Genomic DNA, 15,411 nt, shown 5'->3' with positions numbered 1-15,411 from the left:
CTGGTATTGGTGCCAGGATGGGCTGAGGATGTGACATCCATGCAAAGTCAGTGTAGTCTTAAGCTGCAGTTCAAGACCTCCCTGGCTTGAATCTCTCCTGTGTCATGAATTCATACTATGCAATGGAGATGGCTCCCTCTCCATCTCAGCTTCAATATGGCAACAACAATGCTTGCATGTTACAGGGTCACTGTAAGGCTCATCGATCCTTTCACAGCAAATACAGACATACAAAAAGCAGACATCATCAGCTGTGCATTAATCACTACAGATTTGAGCCTTACAGAGCAATGAAGACCTAAACCCCAACCTATACATCTGAAAATGTACAGAAACTAGCACTAGAGTTTATTCAATTAAAAGGCATTGTATTTTCAGGAAAAGAAGGAATAAGCTTCATCACAAAAGAAATGCAAGTTGGTTGAAAAGTAAGGCTTTAATTTAGTCAATGCAAAGGACTGCAACTGCATTTCTAAAGTTACTTCTAAACAGTGTAATGTAAGGAGTCATATGATTCCTTCAATGTGCTTTTCAGTCATTTCCCTTTAAAATGAGGTTATTAGTCCTATACTTCCCCAGCTGCAATTATCGTTACGCTGGTACACAGAGGTGACAGCCTATAGCATCATCCCCATTAATCTGAACAGAAGCTGCAAAATGTTTCTTTATAGGAATATCATGCACAGGTTACAGGGAATGCACCTAAACCTTCTGGACTGAGCTGCTTTTACCATATAACAAAAGCTATGGATAGGATCGGAAACACTGCAGGGAAGTAGTTTAGTTTGCACATTGTTAGCATTTCATGTGATAATTAGCTCCAAGCATATCTCTTCTCTCGCTCAATGTCTCTTAGGCACACGTCCATTTGGAATTGGGGCAGCTTTGGAAGATCACAATTCAGGCACTGATTTTATCATTTGAAATGCATTGCCATTTAGAACCAGTGCCTAATAGCACTCAGAGCTGCACCAAAGGTTCGAAGTGCAGAATGCGTCCCTTTAGAGGCCATCAGGAGGGACCCTGCCTCTGCAGGAAAGCCTGCTGCTTGCAGTTGCTTGGCTATCACTTCTGCATCCCAGCGTCCCTCCTCTTGCCTGGCCAGGAGATGGTTAATCAGGTGAGGATAGAAGAGGGTGGAGACACACTTCACTACTAATTTCTCATCCAGGAGCAAGGACAGAAGTTCAGAGTCACAGCTGGAATCATCAACCTACACAGGAAGAAAAACACAATACATTACCAAAAATGACTAGTCTGATTTTAGTTGCCAAGCAGGGATGGCCTGACGTGTTTTCTCCTAGGCTCAACAAGACTAAAACAAAGTTAGCTTTTTGTATGCTTCACACAAATGATTATATAGCTGTTGAAGAACAATGCCTTCTGTATGGCTTTAGTCTTATACTACAGCCATATTCAGGTATTCCATCTCCCAGTGGAGACAGATGTGTGCCATAGCCTCAGAGATACGCACATCTTAGCTCCGCCCCCAACATCACCAAGTTCAGCTTTTGCCACTGCAGACAAATGCTGATCAGAGGAAGGGTGAAGCTAATGCACACCTTACTGGAGAGGTGTGCCTAATGTACACATTTAGAAGTCATCCCTCAGATGGTCAGCTCCACAGAGAGATGAATGGTTAAACAAGGCTTATGCTGTGGTGGTGTTTGCTTAGAAACAAATCAATATACATGTATTAGTGACTGACACTGACCATACAAAAAAACAGGGCTTAAGCTGGGAATATGTCTGAGTAGTTGGATACTAAACATTTACCATTTGGCTGCTGTGGCACAGACAGTAATTCATAGGCAACAGCTGAAGTGGCTTCTTAACTTTTGGCAATGAAGTGGAACCATCTAACCTTGTCATGTATACCATTCAAGCTCCTTGCTATGAGATAGAGAGCAAAAAACAGGTCTGGGTAATGCTGCACTGTGGTTTCCCCTCTGGTGCTGTTCAAACTCATCTGAAGAAGCTGGATAAAATGAACTCGCCCCTTTTTCAAAAATGCTGCACAGATCCCTTTGTATGAGAAGTCAGGTGGGGGCCAGTGCTGGTGGTGGGACTGACTTCATGTCCAGTCTAACTGATGGGGAAACAGAGATTGGGCAGGAGGTCTGGTCTAGAGGGTAGAGCCTCCGTTTGCCTGAAGACAACATCCGCAGGTCACCAGTTCGAGGCCACCGACACCGTGAATGGTGAGACCTTGAAGCAGCTGACAAGCTGAGCTGAGTTATTCCACCTGCTCTTTGGTGTGAGCGAAGAAGCATCTTGGCTGCCCTCCATGTGAGAGATGAAGGAGCTGCTTGTCAGCTTGCGTGGGAGGAAATCGGAGGCCAGAATGTGATACCAGATGAAAAAGATCCATCTGAAATGTTGCGGTTCTTGAAAGATAGAACCTTTCTTCAATTGTAAAAATCCCTATGGGGATTTAGAACAGCCTGCCCATGTAAACCACCTTGAATAAAGTCTGAGGAGAAATCTGAAGACCAAGAAAGGCGGTATATAAATACATGTATTATTATTATTACAGCAAATTCAGTGGAAAATATCCATAACACGAGTGACTGAACACAATGACATGAATGCTGAGACCACACAAAAACGGATAAATCAAACCGGGCCAATTCACATCTTGCCCACTCAACATACATGGCTCCTAAGTGTGATGTCAGACCATTCTGAATAGACTGCACATTGGCCAATCAACTGGGAGCTGTGTACAAAATTGAGGTGGAAACTATGTATATTAACAAGGCAACATAGGAAATGTCTGAGTAATTCAGTCTCCAACATTCATTGTGGCAATTATATTGATAAGGTGATATACAACATCTCATTGATGTTACCCTGCACATGTCCGATCTTGTCTGATCTTGGAAGCTAAGCAGGGTCAGGCCTGGTTAGTACTTGGATGGGAGACCGCCTGGGAATACCAGGTGCTGTAGGCTTATACCATAGTCTTTCAAGACTGAAGGTTGCCAACCATATTGATGATGTCAACTTGTGCATACTACATACTTTGCAACTTTATGAAAGGATCCATAATTGGTGTTGCTCATGCATCCAATCAACCAGCTACTGTGCCAAGAGAGAAGATCACTGGGGTGCAACCCCACAGACCACATTAATCACATTGCCATTGCAATCAGAAAAAGCTGGTTTGAGTGCAAAAACTGTGGGTCGTGACCCAGTGTTTGGTGGTTTGTGAAACTGACAGGGCATATTAGGCTATATACATCAAGGCTTAAGCAAGCTGCTACTTGGGGGGGGGGGGAGCACTGCTGCCCAATCATCATTATAGCCACACCCCCTGGCATCTATAAATCAGGCAGCCTCTAGGGCCTCTGAAAAGTTTGGGAGCCACTGGCTTAAGTGATTTATGAACTGCAGAACTTTTCCCTGCTGCTAGATGTCACCAATATGTAAAAATAAAGAAAAGTGGGATGTGTTCTGATGTGCACACCACACATGCACATTACATTAAGTAATGTATTCTGACTTATCAGTGCACTTTGGTTTAACACCATGCCGTTTTAGTCATACACAACAGTCTATGCTTTCAGCCTTCAGATAAAAACTAACAAAGAGACCATTAAAATACACATAAATGCCTACCTACAGTGTAAGTACTATAAAGAACCTTACTCTCTTCCACAAGTGCAACTCCATCAGATTGAACACTAAGTATAGGACAATAGTTAGTAAGACTGAACAATTGCTCCCCCAATGTCTTTATAAGATTTTTTTTTTAAAAGAAAGGTAATATATTGTTGTTTCTTTGAATGTAACCACATTCTGTACTCTGGTGACTGCTACAACAGAAAGAATTATTCATGCAACAGCTACCCAAAATGCCTTGCGTCTCCCCTCACTGTTGAAAACAAAACAAAAAAATAGAAATCTGTCAAAATCGTCACATTTCAGTGACATTTGACGATTCAACACTGAAATGGAACTGCAGGCTGTCCTATCATCATGAGTCTGCGCAGAAAGCAATTGTGCATAGGAAAACAGATTACTTGACCCGAAAGTATCACAATCCTAAATTGCACAGGAGATGGAGGGAGTGACTTGGAGGAAACCAGGAAGATAGACTAGATTAGCAGGCCCTTGTTAAACTGCTGAAAATAGCTGGTAGTAAGATGTCATCACGTAAGGTCAGGTGCTACCCAATTAGACATATGTATTAAAGTAGCCTCAAATAATTTCAGCTTCATTTTCAATGCGAAAATAAAAATGAGCACACGTGACCAAACACTTGGTCATTGTTTCGGTTGAGTATGAGTTACTAAGGGGTTAAACTACAGACTCCAAAGGAAAGATGGGTTTTGAAGAATGGATATGGGAAGAAGTGAGGTGGGGGGAGAGGAGAGATGGATTTAATAGCTTCTTTAATGCTCTAAAAAGGCTCTCAATTCAGCAGGGTGCCATTTTCCTTTGATGCTTCCTAATGGACAATTACTCAACAAGAAATATGCTGGTTCTCATCACACTGGTGTAGAATAAAATACGATGGAACCAGGATTTAGAACTGGAATGGGATGGAGAGGTCATGTGTGCTGCCCTTCTCCTGGTCCTGCCTACTTGGATTTGGTATTACATATGACCATGAACGACCCAGTACAAAACTTAGTATGGTCCTCAACTCTGGTTAAACTTGTTCCATTTAGCCCTGGGGCAACAGTCACATGCCTTGCCAACCCCAAGCAAAAGGAGATGGGGAAAAGTTTCAGAGGGCAGAGCTGAATGTGTGGAAAGTGGGCCTATTTTTTTTTTGGTCTAGTGGGTTGTGATAGATTGCCATTTTTCAAAGTGGATCCCAGTGCTAAAAAGTTTGGGAAACACTGGAATACCCAAAAGGTTCATGCATTGCTGATACTAGAAATTTAACAGGGTAAGTCAGAGCCTCTTTTCTTTGACAAACTGTCTTTAGCTCCAGTTTTCACCATTTAACTTTTAAAATTCCTATCAGGAAAACAATCATTTACCTAACAGAGCTCTTAGGTTTGATTTTATAGATGTACGCAAAACAATAATTCTAGCAATGAGCTGAACCAAAAAAATCCAGTTAAACAAAGGAAGAAGCCTGATTTAAGAGAGTGCTTTTAAAGCCATTATTCAGTTGCTAAAAGATTATCCTTCATTTAAAACCAATCTATCATATTTTTACACATTTGCACTCAAAATAAAATGTAGAGGTGCTTTAATATTTGCTTATGAGACAAATAACTGAGGATAGTTCAGATAGCTCCAGCTGGGAATACAGTGGGGAAGGTAAACAATCACCCCGTCTCCTTGTGGGTCCATTTTTTCCACCTCTAGGCCCATTGGATGCTTATTAAATACTGTTAATAATAATAAATAATAAATAATAATTATGTATTGCAGTAGGCCTATGCATTGGATCTAAGACACAAGGATTGATTTAGGTGTTTGAGCCTGAGTTTTTCCAATGATCATGCAGATCAGGCCTAGGCACACTTTGCCTCCTCTATGAGGTTATCAGAAGACCCAGAGATGGGACAGGTATACTCAGGAGGTAGAGTAGCTGACCCAACCCCACTCCACCACATAGACATTCTACTTTGTTGGTTAGAATTGCCCATAAGAAGTTTTCCTTGGTTTACATGCATGGCTTTGCAAACATAGGAACTTATAGAGAAAATAAGATATACAAAACATGAATGATGAAAACTTAAGTGACTGATGTTAGTTGCATGTTGTACAGAGAGGCAACAGACACAATCTTTTGGGTAACATACTGATTTGTTTTACCTATTGTGGGGATGACTGCACCTCTGCCAGGGTTACACAGAAGGTTCCATGCAGAGAAAGTGTGTGTGAGTAAATGCATCAAGGACACAAAAACAGTCACCAATGGTCTTGACCAGGCCCCCAGTGAACATTCAGAGTCAGGAGCAGTATCAGCAGTTGGTCTCTTTGAGCACTGGCCATGAGTCCACCTGGCTGGGTCGAACCCTGACCTTTCTGTACAGGTGCAATGGTAGAACAATTATTCCACTCTCAGAGGCCAGGTAGAATGTGCTGTGGGGGCCTCAGTGCAGGGCTTAGTCTCAGAGTTCCCAGCAACTTGGCACTGCCATTGTAGAGAGTACCCATTGCAGCCCCATGCAAGATATGTTTCTGCACGATCAGCCAGAACAACCACCAGAAACAGCAAAGTAAGTTCCCCACCTGTCGTAAACAAAGGGGGGTTTGGGTGCTCAGGGTTCTTGGTTTTCGTACCCTAAAGCCCTCAAGGCCCCTTGCTCAGTAGTACTGCCACTATCCTATACATGCCAGTGCCTCAGTCCAGGGACACTGAGACCCTCTAGGCTTAATTTTATCCCTTGCAGGCACTGAGCTCTTTCTCCAATTAAAGCCTCAGTCCTCAAGTTACTAGACCTCAATGAGCATTTGGTAGCTTGCTGAAAAGCTAGGCAGGATTCTGAACCTTTGTCCTCAACAGACAATGAAACAACTTAGTAAAAGATATTTGAGTTTATTAAGTACATAAGGTTACATTAGGCAGCAAACGCTAGAGGCATAAACACCTAGGAAACATATCAGCAATAAAATAATAAAGCTAGCTGGCTATCTCTATTAATACCTATCTCTCATCTGGGTCAGTTACTCTTGTAGATCTCTTAGCTCCAGGGCTACCTATGGGGCCAGGTGCCCATGATGGACAATAGAGCTCACAAGCGTGCAGGATGTTGCACCCAAAAGCCCTGTCCAAGAAGGACCACACACACACTCCCTGGGCACTCATTATTATACTTCTTATGCTAATAGGTGACTTCATACTTATTTAGACTGTCCAATCAGAACCCTTGAGGAACAGAACCTTCTTGAAGTTGGCCTGGTTGCTAACCCCTCCTAGTTCTTACCCCTCCCAACTGGAGATCCACAGCTGCACTCCATCACGCTTTATAAGGCGCCTCTCTGTCTGCTAAGGTGCTAAACATTCCAATGGTTGTAATTCTTGTTATCTGTCCTTTCTGGCCAGCAAAGGAGAGACAACAATCCTTTTGTTTATTTACTCACATTCTTGCAGCTGGAACTGCTAGCAACTTCTCCGTTACACTGTCTTAGTTTGGTTCAGGCTTCACATGCTAACCTAGGCCTAACATGTACTTATTCATGACACCACCCCACAACTGTTTCAGTAACAACCAAAGAACTGAACCCCTGCCTAACTTTGTGTGTGTTACTCGGGCCAAAAGCATGCAGAGGTTCTGACCAGCAGGGCTCTACCCTGCTGTACCTTGTACACATTTAATTTGTTTTCATTTCAAAACACTCATATCCTACCTTTCCTAGCCAGAGGGCAGCCCAAGGTAGTTTATGAAGCATTTGACACAAAGCAATCAAATAAAACCCAAGAACAAGTTACATCAACAAGGCACCGCATCATAAAATAAACTGGACCATCTCATTGAAGCAGGGGGAAAAAGTTAATACAGGCCTATCAGACAGTAAAAATCACCCACCAAAAGCTGAAGCAAGGATGTCTTTATGGTACACAGATTGGGCCTCTGATGACAGATAGGCTGATGAATACCTCAGCACAGGTTTTATGAAGAGGTATGCTTTGTGCCCTCCAAATAAGAGGGCATGATTGTGACCAGAACCTCCTTGGGGACGATTTTGGCTTAAGAGTCCCATTCAAGCAATGACTTCTGAAGTTTTACCATGAGCTATATGCTCCAATTCTTCCTATGCATAAAAAAAATCATGCCATGACAGTTATTCCTCTCTTTTTTCCTGGATTAATACAGGAAGAAAAAAAAAAATCATGTTTGAGGACTACACAATTGTTATTTCAGCTTATTAAGACAGGACCACTACAAGAAATCTATGGCTAAATTCATTTCCATTGACCAAATGGCCTCTTTTATCGTTTTATAGTTGTAAATGCGATTGGAAAATAAGCCAACTGTATCACACATATCTTCCTTCAGTACTCCAGGGACAAATCTAAAAATGCTATGTAAACTGGCCAATAAGTAGTGATTTTTATCTTAGCTTGAGATGGAAGCAGCATTCAAAATCTTTCTTTTCCTTCTAGACCTCTTGTACGTTCCCTGACACTTTACAGACAGCATAAGAGATCATGTCTCTATAGCCCCTACATGGGAGTTTTCTGCACGGGAGCCCCTCTACCCAACTGGCAGCAGCCTTCTTGTGAGTGGAGAGCTGTCCTGACAGGTCAGCAGCCTGTGCCTCATGGCAGGTATAAGGGACTAACTGGATAAGGGCCTCAATTTCTTTTTTTCCCCATACCAAAATAAATGTTTCATCTGAATTATTTAAAGTCGTGACCCTAACAAGCGTTTAAGCTGCTAAGTATTTAGGTCTTGCTGCAAGGATGGCGGTGTCTGTGTAACATGCTCCATTGGCAGGGCTGCTGTTGCTGAGCAGCTCTGCCCCATCCTGTTCCTCAGCTTCTGCTCTGCCATTTGAAAAAGCTAAGGGTGGGAACAGGGCCAGAGCAAGGGAGTAGTAGATATTCAGTGGCTAGAGTGACTACATCTCTACTCCTTCTCTGTTTCAGCCCTTAGTCCTGCCCTCTGCTTTTTCAGTAGAGTGAGCAGGCGGGAGGAGGAGCTGCCAAGAAGCCATTGCTTTTACCACTGCCAGGGAAGTGATGGAGGTGGTACAGCATGCTGCTTCCATCAGTGGGTCCTTGGAGCTACTGTATACACTAGGAATCATTAGCAGTCCAGCCGTGTGGATATTTAACCCTGTTAATTCATCCCTTGCAGTTCCTGCCCAACAAGCAAACCTTGAACTCCACTCCTGCCCCACTCAGTATCTTAACTAAAGGATAGAACTTCCTCTACATCTTCATTAAGGGTGCAATCCTAACCAACCTTCCAGTTCTGAGATAAGGGCAATGCAGCTTTGAGGTAAGGGAACAAACATTCCTTTAACTTGAGGAGGCCTCTGTGAATGCCACCCAACTGCAGAGGGCAGCACATGCGCCCCCCAAGTGCCCATTTCTGGGCAGCAAGGAGGTTCTTAAACCAAACAGTTTCATCTGAATAGAACCCAGACATCAATCACTGTCAACACAAAATTCCTTCTTATAGCCTCCTCTGTATTATTTATTTTTACTGATGCACAGATTATGGGGTTCAACACTATTGTCACAAATCGCTGTGCTTATAATTAAAAGCATCTACATCCCAGCATACTATACAAAGTCAACACACATATTTCACCGTGAACAAAAGGAACAACATGAATCAGCTTCAGAGGACATCCATATAGCCAGGTGAGTAAAATTTGTCAAAAAGCAATGACATCTACATCAGGTCAATGCTAATTCATTCAATCGTACCTCTCTATTCTTCATGGCCTTTTTTTCTTTGCCTCAGCTTGCATCCACACACAGTAAATAAGCATTATTTGCTTGCATTGTTAAAAGATGTGATTCAGAAACCACTGCATTAATCAAAGAAATATGATCAGGCTTCAACTTCGCCTGCTGATATAGCCAAGAAAAAAAAGAAACCCAGACAAAGAAAAAAAGAATGTGCCCCTTTTCTTTGAGAGAGACAACGGTTTAAAAGCAAGCATTGAATCCAATGGCCACAGACAAACCACTTTAAACAGGCAACACTAAAGTTATTTCAATTATTTATACATTATATTCTTTGTCAAAGGGGGACTAGTTTATTTCTGATGGGTGCGGGGGGGGGGGAAAGATGGAATTGGCAGCTTGCAGAAGTTTATGCAACAACACAAGGCTTCTGCAATTTCAGAGAAGCTTACAAAAGGAGTTTGGCCTTTTATTGCAGGCAAAAGCTGTGGAATTCTTCCTATCAGCACTTCCCAGCATCATCCTTTTAAATGTAAACTTCCATAAAGCTGTCAGCATTGTACAACAAATGGCTAAATAATACATTGGATCAGCATGCAAGAGGTCTGCATTTCCCCCGCACAGCCATGTTTGTGAGCTGGGCTAGCTCTGTGTCAGGCAATCAATAGGCTGTGATTTTGCTTTCCAGATGCTAGTTATGATTCTCCTGCTTAATGTAAATAGGTATAGCGCTTGGGAGGAAAAAAAAATCAACAAGAAAAATATCCAGCACTCAAACACAAAGGCAAACCAACCGAAACCTCTAAAAGGAAATAAAAAGAGAATATTTTATTCAAATATCATGTTATATAAACCACAAGTTGTACAAATGCTTAGACAAGCATATAAAAAAACTTCTGCTTTCTGACTTGAGGGAGAAACATTCTGGTTACCTTCTTTAACAGTCAGGCTATCATCAGCTCTCTTATATTTGGAAAGCCCTGCCTTTTGTTTAACATTCAGAGAGGTAAGGAAATGCAGAGTTCAATGGATCTCCCCCTTCCCCTTGCTGGCTAGCGAGAGTAAAGCAGCAGATTGCATTCATCTGAAACATACAACAGCAGGAGCACAGAGCAGACAAATGAACTTAGAGCACCGAGCAGACAAATGAACTTAGAGCACCGTCTATTCCAAGACTGCATCAGTTGACACACAGCTGTGGATTCTGTAGCACCTGACCAATGTGCAATCATTTGGAGAGGTGGCTGCTTAAAAGGTACCTTCACCAATGAATTTGACACAGATGTTCGTGAACATGCAGCAGTGGACAGCAGCCTGTCGAGATGGGAATAAACTTCTTAGCTCTATAGGCACACTGTTACGAGTGTGCTTTTCAGAACACAAACACGCACGCACACACGGGGGAATTCTATTCATATAGTTTGTATGCTTGGAATTCTATTTCTTTTTTCAGGAGTGTCACACACTGTCGTATGGGAGCCTCTGGGCTCCCAGGACTGGGCAAAGTGTGTGGAAGCATCACTCCCCCATGTCATTGCATTGCCCCTGCCTTACACTGGGTGTGCCCCTGCTTCCAGAATGGAGCTGTTTAGAGCCATTTTGGATCCGTTCGGAGCTAATGGAGAAAGGGTAGGCCCAATTTGTGGCTCTCGCTGCTTCCAGTGATAAGTGCCGCATGCACCCCCCCATCCTGTGGCAGCCCCTGGAAATACCCAGAGTGCCACAGAAGGGGAGCGTGTCACCCTCCCCCCCCACCCCCAGTGCACACCACTGCAGCTTGGTACCTAGGGTCGGGGGGGGGGGCCTGGCCACCTGCTTTGTTCACTACTGGTGTCACATCTTGCAACATAAGAACTTACAGGTTTGACATCAGGGACACAAGTCAAATGCTTCTGCCAGATACCTGTGGAAGACCTCTAGTCAAAGTGCTGACCAGGTTCAGTACACTATAGCTTGTACTGCATTCTAGCGAATGCATAACCAAACCACTAAAGCATGAAGGAAGATACAAAAGGGCTTTTGTTATTTGACTAAATAACTGCTTAGGCAGATAACGCAAAATTTAAAAAGATTGTTAGCTTTAATCACCTTGAGCATATAAAAAGAACTGCCTAGCCCTTTGGTTGCGCAGATTGCAGACACAAAAGCTTTAGAAAGTCGTAATAGAGATAACACACTCAAGAGGCCTGCCTTTCTACATGAAGATAAAAGAGCTAATTTATTACCTGAACCAAAAAGGGGTGGTTAATTCAACTGTTCATACCTTAGCAACAGCTGCGATCTGCTCCAGCGCCACAGCGTGAAGATCTTGATCTCTGCTTTCCACAAGCAGTTTCAGAGCTGGCAGCAGAAGGGACTGGTCAAGTAGCAGCAAACTGAGGTCCTTTATACACTGGAAACAAAAGTAAAGCTCATGTAGTCAGACAACAGGGACACACACACAGCAACAGAACAACTCATAGCGGAAACAGGAAAGTCTTGCATCAAGTGCAAGATGAAAGTCAACTCTTTTAAAACAAACAAAGCCAGCCTCAGTGGGAAATAAGCCTGATTTGAAAAGTTGAAAGGAGGAATTAGCTAGATAAATAAAAAGGGATATTTGCTTCACTGAGGTCAAAGTCACCTAACACTTCCTATTATGTGGACCTGTACAGAGGAGAATCAAATCGCTGCTTTCTCCTTCTAAGGATAACTCTTGTTCCCCATGTATGCTAAGGAAGAATACACCCACACACACATGAAAGAGAAGCTCATTTCATTGTGAATGTTTCTTGGGCTACCTTATACATTTACACATGGCTGTTGCATATCAGCAAATCAAACCCTGAAGTATGCCTACAGGCACTGGCTGACCATCCTGTTGTCGCTGCCATCACCACTTTCTACTTCCTGCTTTGGGGAAGCAGTAGCCCCAGAGCCAATTAAACTGCAGCCCTTAGATGGTGCCTAATGGATATCCTTCTTTCCTCCCTCTCTTTAGGTACAAAAATGTTCGTTCGGTTTGTTTGAAAGGAGTTTTATATTTCTGTCAAGGCCCTTATGACACTACTACTTCACTTAAGGCTTTGATAGGTTTGCAGACATAAAATATTACCAACACTATAAAGCTGTTGCTTCACCCAGGCTGTGCATTCTAACAGCCAATTTTTGCAAACACTGTGTTCATGGCAATAAATTCTGCTTCCCAGACACACAGAAAAGGTGCAGACATATACAACTCTCACTGTTGCATCCTACAGTCTCCAAGGCTTCTTTTTGTTGACCACCAGAAACAAATCAGAAAACAAACAAGAGATTCGAGAATGCTCCATACTTTTAATTTTAGCAGATCATATGTGGTATTTAAGTCCCACCACTTCTGAATTCTTCTAGTGTCCTACTTCACTAGGGGTTACAGCTGTCCAGTGACAGATTTAGACCATTAACTTGGAAAACAAGCAACAAAAACCATGAACAGTCAAATTTCTGCCTATTGCTATATCGCTATTTTATCATCATTAGCTAGTTTAGGAATAGGCTCAACCAGCAATTGGTTGCCCACACACCTTCTGCATCAGAGTGGAAAACAGACCAACTGATTCATACTGACAAAGCAAGAGCAAGCCTCTGACTTCTCAAACACCAAGACTCAATTCATTTGTTACCAGGTCAACATTCACTATATTCAATTCACTATGCTAACAGGTTAACATAAACTATACATAGGATCCTATGCCTTTGGGGAGGGCCATCGTTTTGCCAGAAAGCACATGATTCAATTCCTGGCATCTCCAGCTAAGAAGATCACAAGTGAGGAAAGGTCTGCATGGGTCAAGCTACACATGATGTAGTGCATCAGTTTATAGTTGTCCAGGCTGCAAAACAAAGACTTAATCCCCCTCCTATCTAGCCAGACTTACCTCTGCAGACAGCATGTGTTTTGTCTCATATAAAGAGCGACAGATTTTCAGAATCTCATTCCCCATGTTCTCCTTATGCTCCTGCTGGCACTTCATAAGCATTGCAGTTCCCAGTTTAACCCAAGGATTATTACTTGGACAAACTCTAGAATGTAGACAAAAAGTTTTCTTGTAACCCAGTGATTCTCAAACTGTGGGTCAAGACCCACTTGGTGGGTCGCGACCCGATTTCTGGTGGGCTGCGAGAAGCTGGCGGCAGCCATCTTGGAAGAAGGCAAAAGACCTAGGCGACACCATTTTAGAAGTGGGCAAAGCCTGGGCATCGCCATTTAAAACTTCCCGGCATTGAGACGTAACTAAGAGCGGCTTGCACATGTGCAAAGAAAGCAGTGTGACACTTTTCCCCAGAAAGCATGCTGCAGCCTTCCAGCTGAACCTCCCTCTGCACTTGGAGGCTTCCCTCAGGGGGGCCAGTCGTGGAGTGCAGGCTTGGATTGCTGGCAAAGAAGGACCAGGAGAGACATGGACAAGCCAGCCAGGCTTCTCCCCACCAACCTTTGTCAGTTTGGCTGCCTTGATGGGATGGGCTGCCTCAGGGTTGCAAGACAGAGCAGCTCCCTCCCCCCCCCACCCGCAGCTGCACTGGGCTGGCAAGTGTAGGTGGAGACCTGAACACAGGGCTTGGGTGAGCAGAGGCAGACCCACATGATCTCCCCTCTTGTGAGCCTGCTTTGAAAGCAGAATCCTTTGGAAGGGCTGTCATCTGTAGAGGCACATGTTTCTCTCAATATGCTAGGGACCCTTATCAACATCCAGCATAGCTCCTAAAGGGTGCTCTCAAAAGGCTGCAGAAGTAGGCCCCCTCCAGAGCATACCAAGAATGCTCTTAGGTATAAATGCACTTCCCTAGGCTTTTAATCTTTTATGTAATTGGTTTTTAATCTGCTGCTTATTTTTTGACTGATCTGTTATTAGTGATATTGTTGGGCACTATTTTAGATTTCATCCTGTACATCACCCTGAGAATGCCTTTTATTGAAGGACAGAATACAGTTTTCTTTTTGTTAAATACATAAATAAATAAATTACTACACGCCTAGGCTAGGGTAATGCTTTCCGAAAGCCGACACAGCAGCAGACCATGGGACACAATTGCTCAAAGATGACTTCTTGGAAAAGGCAGAGATGAACATTTGTGGTGTCTAACAGGGTTGACCCCGGTCTGGTGAGCCACTGGAGATGTTTCTCCTCTTTCACATCAGAACTGGGAGTCAGTGAATATGTTATTGAGTGGACTCCAAGTGAACCACATTTCCTGCTGAAGTATACATTTTCCCATGTGCCTCTGGGTGAAAAACTGACATATCTTGCTCCATCTGTTGGATTCTTTATAACTTATTGCAAAGTTTGCTCCCTACTAAAATACAAACAGCCAGTATAGGAGTTAAGAGAAAGGAGAAAGAACTACTTTTGTGTATCTGTGGGAAGAGGACACTGTGAGATGCATGAGGTACCAACATGGTCTGAGGGAGTCTCCAAGTCTTTGAACTGCTTTTGCTCAAGTCTGTTCTTTGACAGAATGCTTGCAATATACAAAGAAAGTGGCAGAGGTAAGGGTATTCCAGTCAGCTGTTTCGGCATTGTCTGTGCTAGTTATATTTGAATGCAAGTTGATGAAGAGTCATTATCTTTATCCCTACTCAACAACTTAATTAAACTGCTTTAATTAGTCACCATCACAGAATGTTGTTTTTATAAGTCCTGCTGCTAACAGTATACTTCCTTCTTTTCACTGAAGTGTTGAAATTATGACCAGATGATAGCTGAGTTCATCTGAGCTGTTTGAATATTACTGGCATGGAAGTCACTATATGACCCTTCAGAATTGTGCAAGGCAAGCTGAGAATATATGATTATTTGCCATATTAAAGATTTTGCATAATCAAGAAATGGAGGACCTTGTTAATAGAAAATTATATGGAGGCCAATTGGCTAGGCATTAAAAAAAAAAAAAAAACCTGTTCACTGCTTTAATGCAGGAACTTGCACAAGCCATGGCATGTACCATCTCTGAAAAGTCATGATCGCTCTTTTTCTAAGATGATGCCAACTGTGACATGTGCACGCATCATCTAGATCAGTGGTTCCCAACCTGGGATGTGTGTACCCCCAAGGGTA

The 15,411-nt window shown here is 42.9% G+C and overlaps 1 protein-coding gene across 2 annotated transcripts in view; it reads right to left on the bottom strand.

Moving 5' to 3' along the window:
• Positions 1–426: 426 nt before the first annotated feature.
• NBAS (NBAS subunit of NRZ tethering complex) overlaps positions 427–15,411 on the bottom strand; it is a 215,911-nt gene continuing 200,926 nt past the window's right edge. For both annotated transcript variants that reach the window (XM_066611939.1, XM_066611948.1), the window contains 3 exons: positions 13,234–13,378; positions 11,598–11,726; positions 427–1,213 (listed from right to left, as the gene is read on the bottom strand). In XM_066611939.1, the coding sequence (XP_066468036.1) occupies positions 938–1,213; positions 11,598–11,726; positions 13,234–13,378 (550 nt within the window). In that variant the 3' untranslated portion in view covers positions 427–937. The remainder of the gene's footprint in view (positions 1,214–11,597; positions 11,727–13,233; positions 13,379–15,411) is intronic.

The sequence above is a fragment of the Tiliqua scincoides genome, chromosome 1 (genome assembly GCF_035046505.1).
Source record: "Tiliqua scincoides isolate rTilSci1 chromosome 1, rTilSci1.hap2, whole genome shotgun sequence".
Taxonomy (NCBI): Eukaryota; Metazoa; Chordata; class Lepidosauria; order Squamata; family Scincidae; genus Tiliqua; species Tiliqua scincoides.
This window is presented reverse-complemented; position numbering and strand designations above follow the sequence as displayed.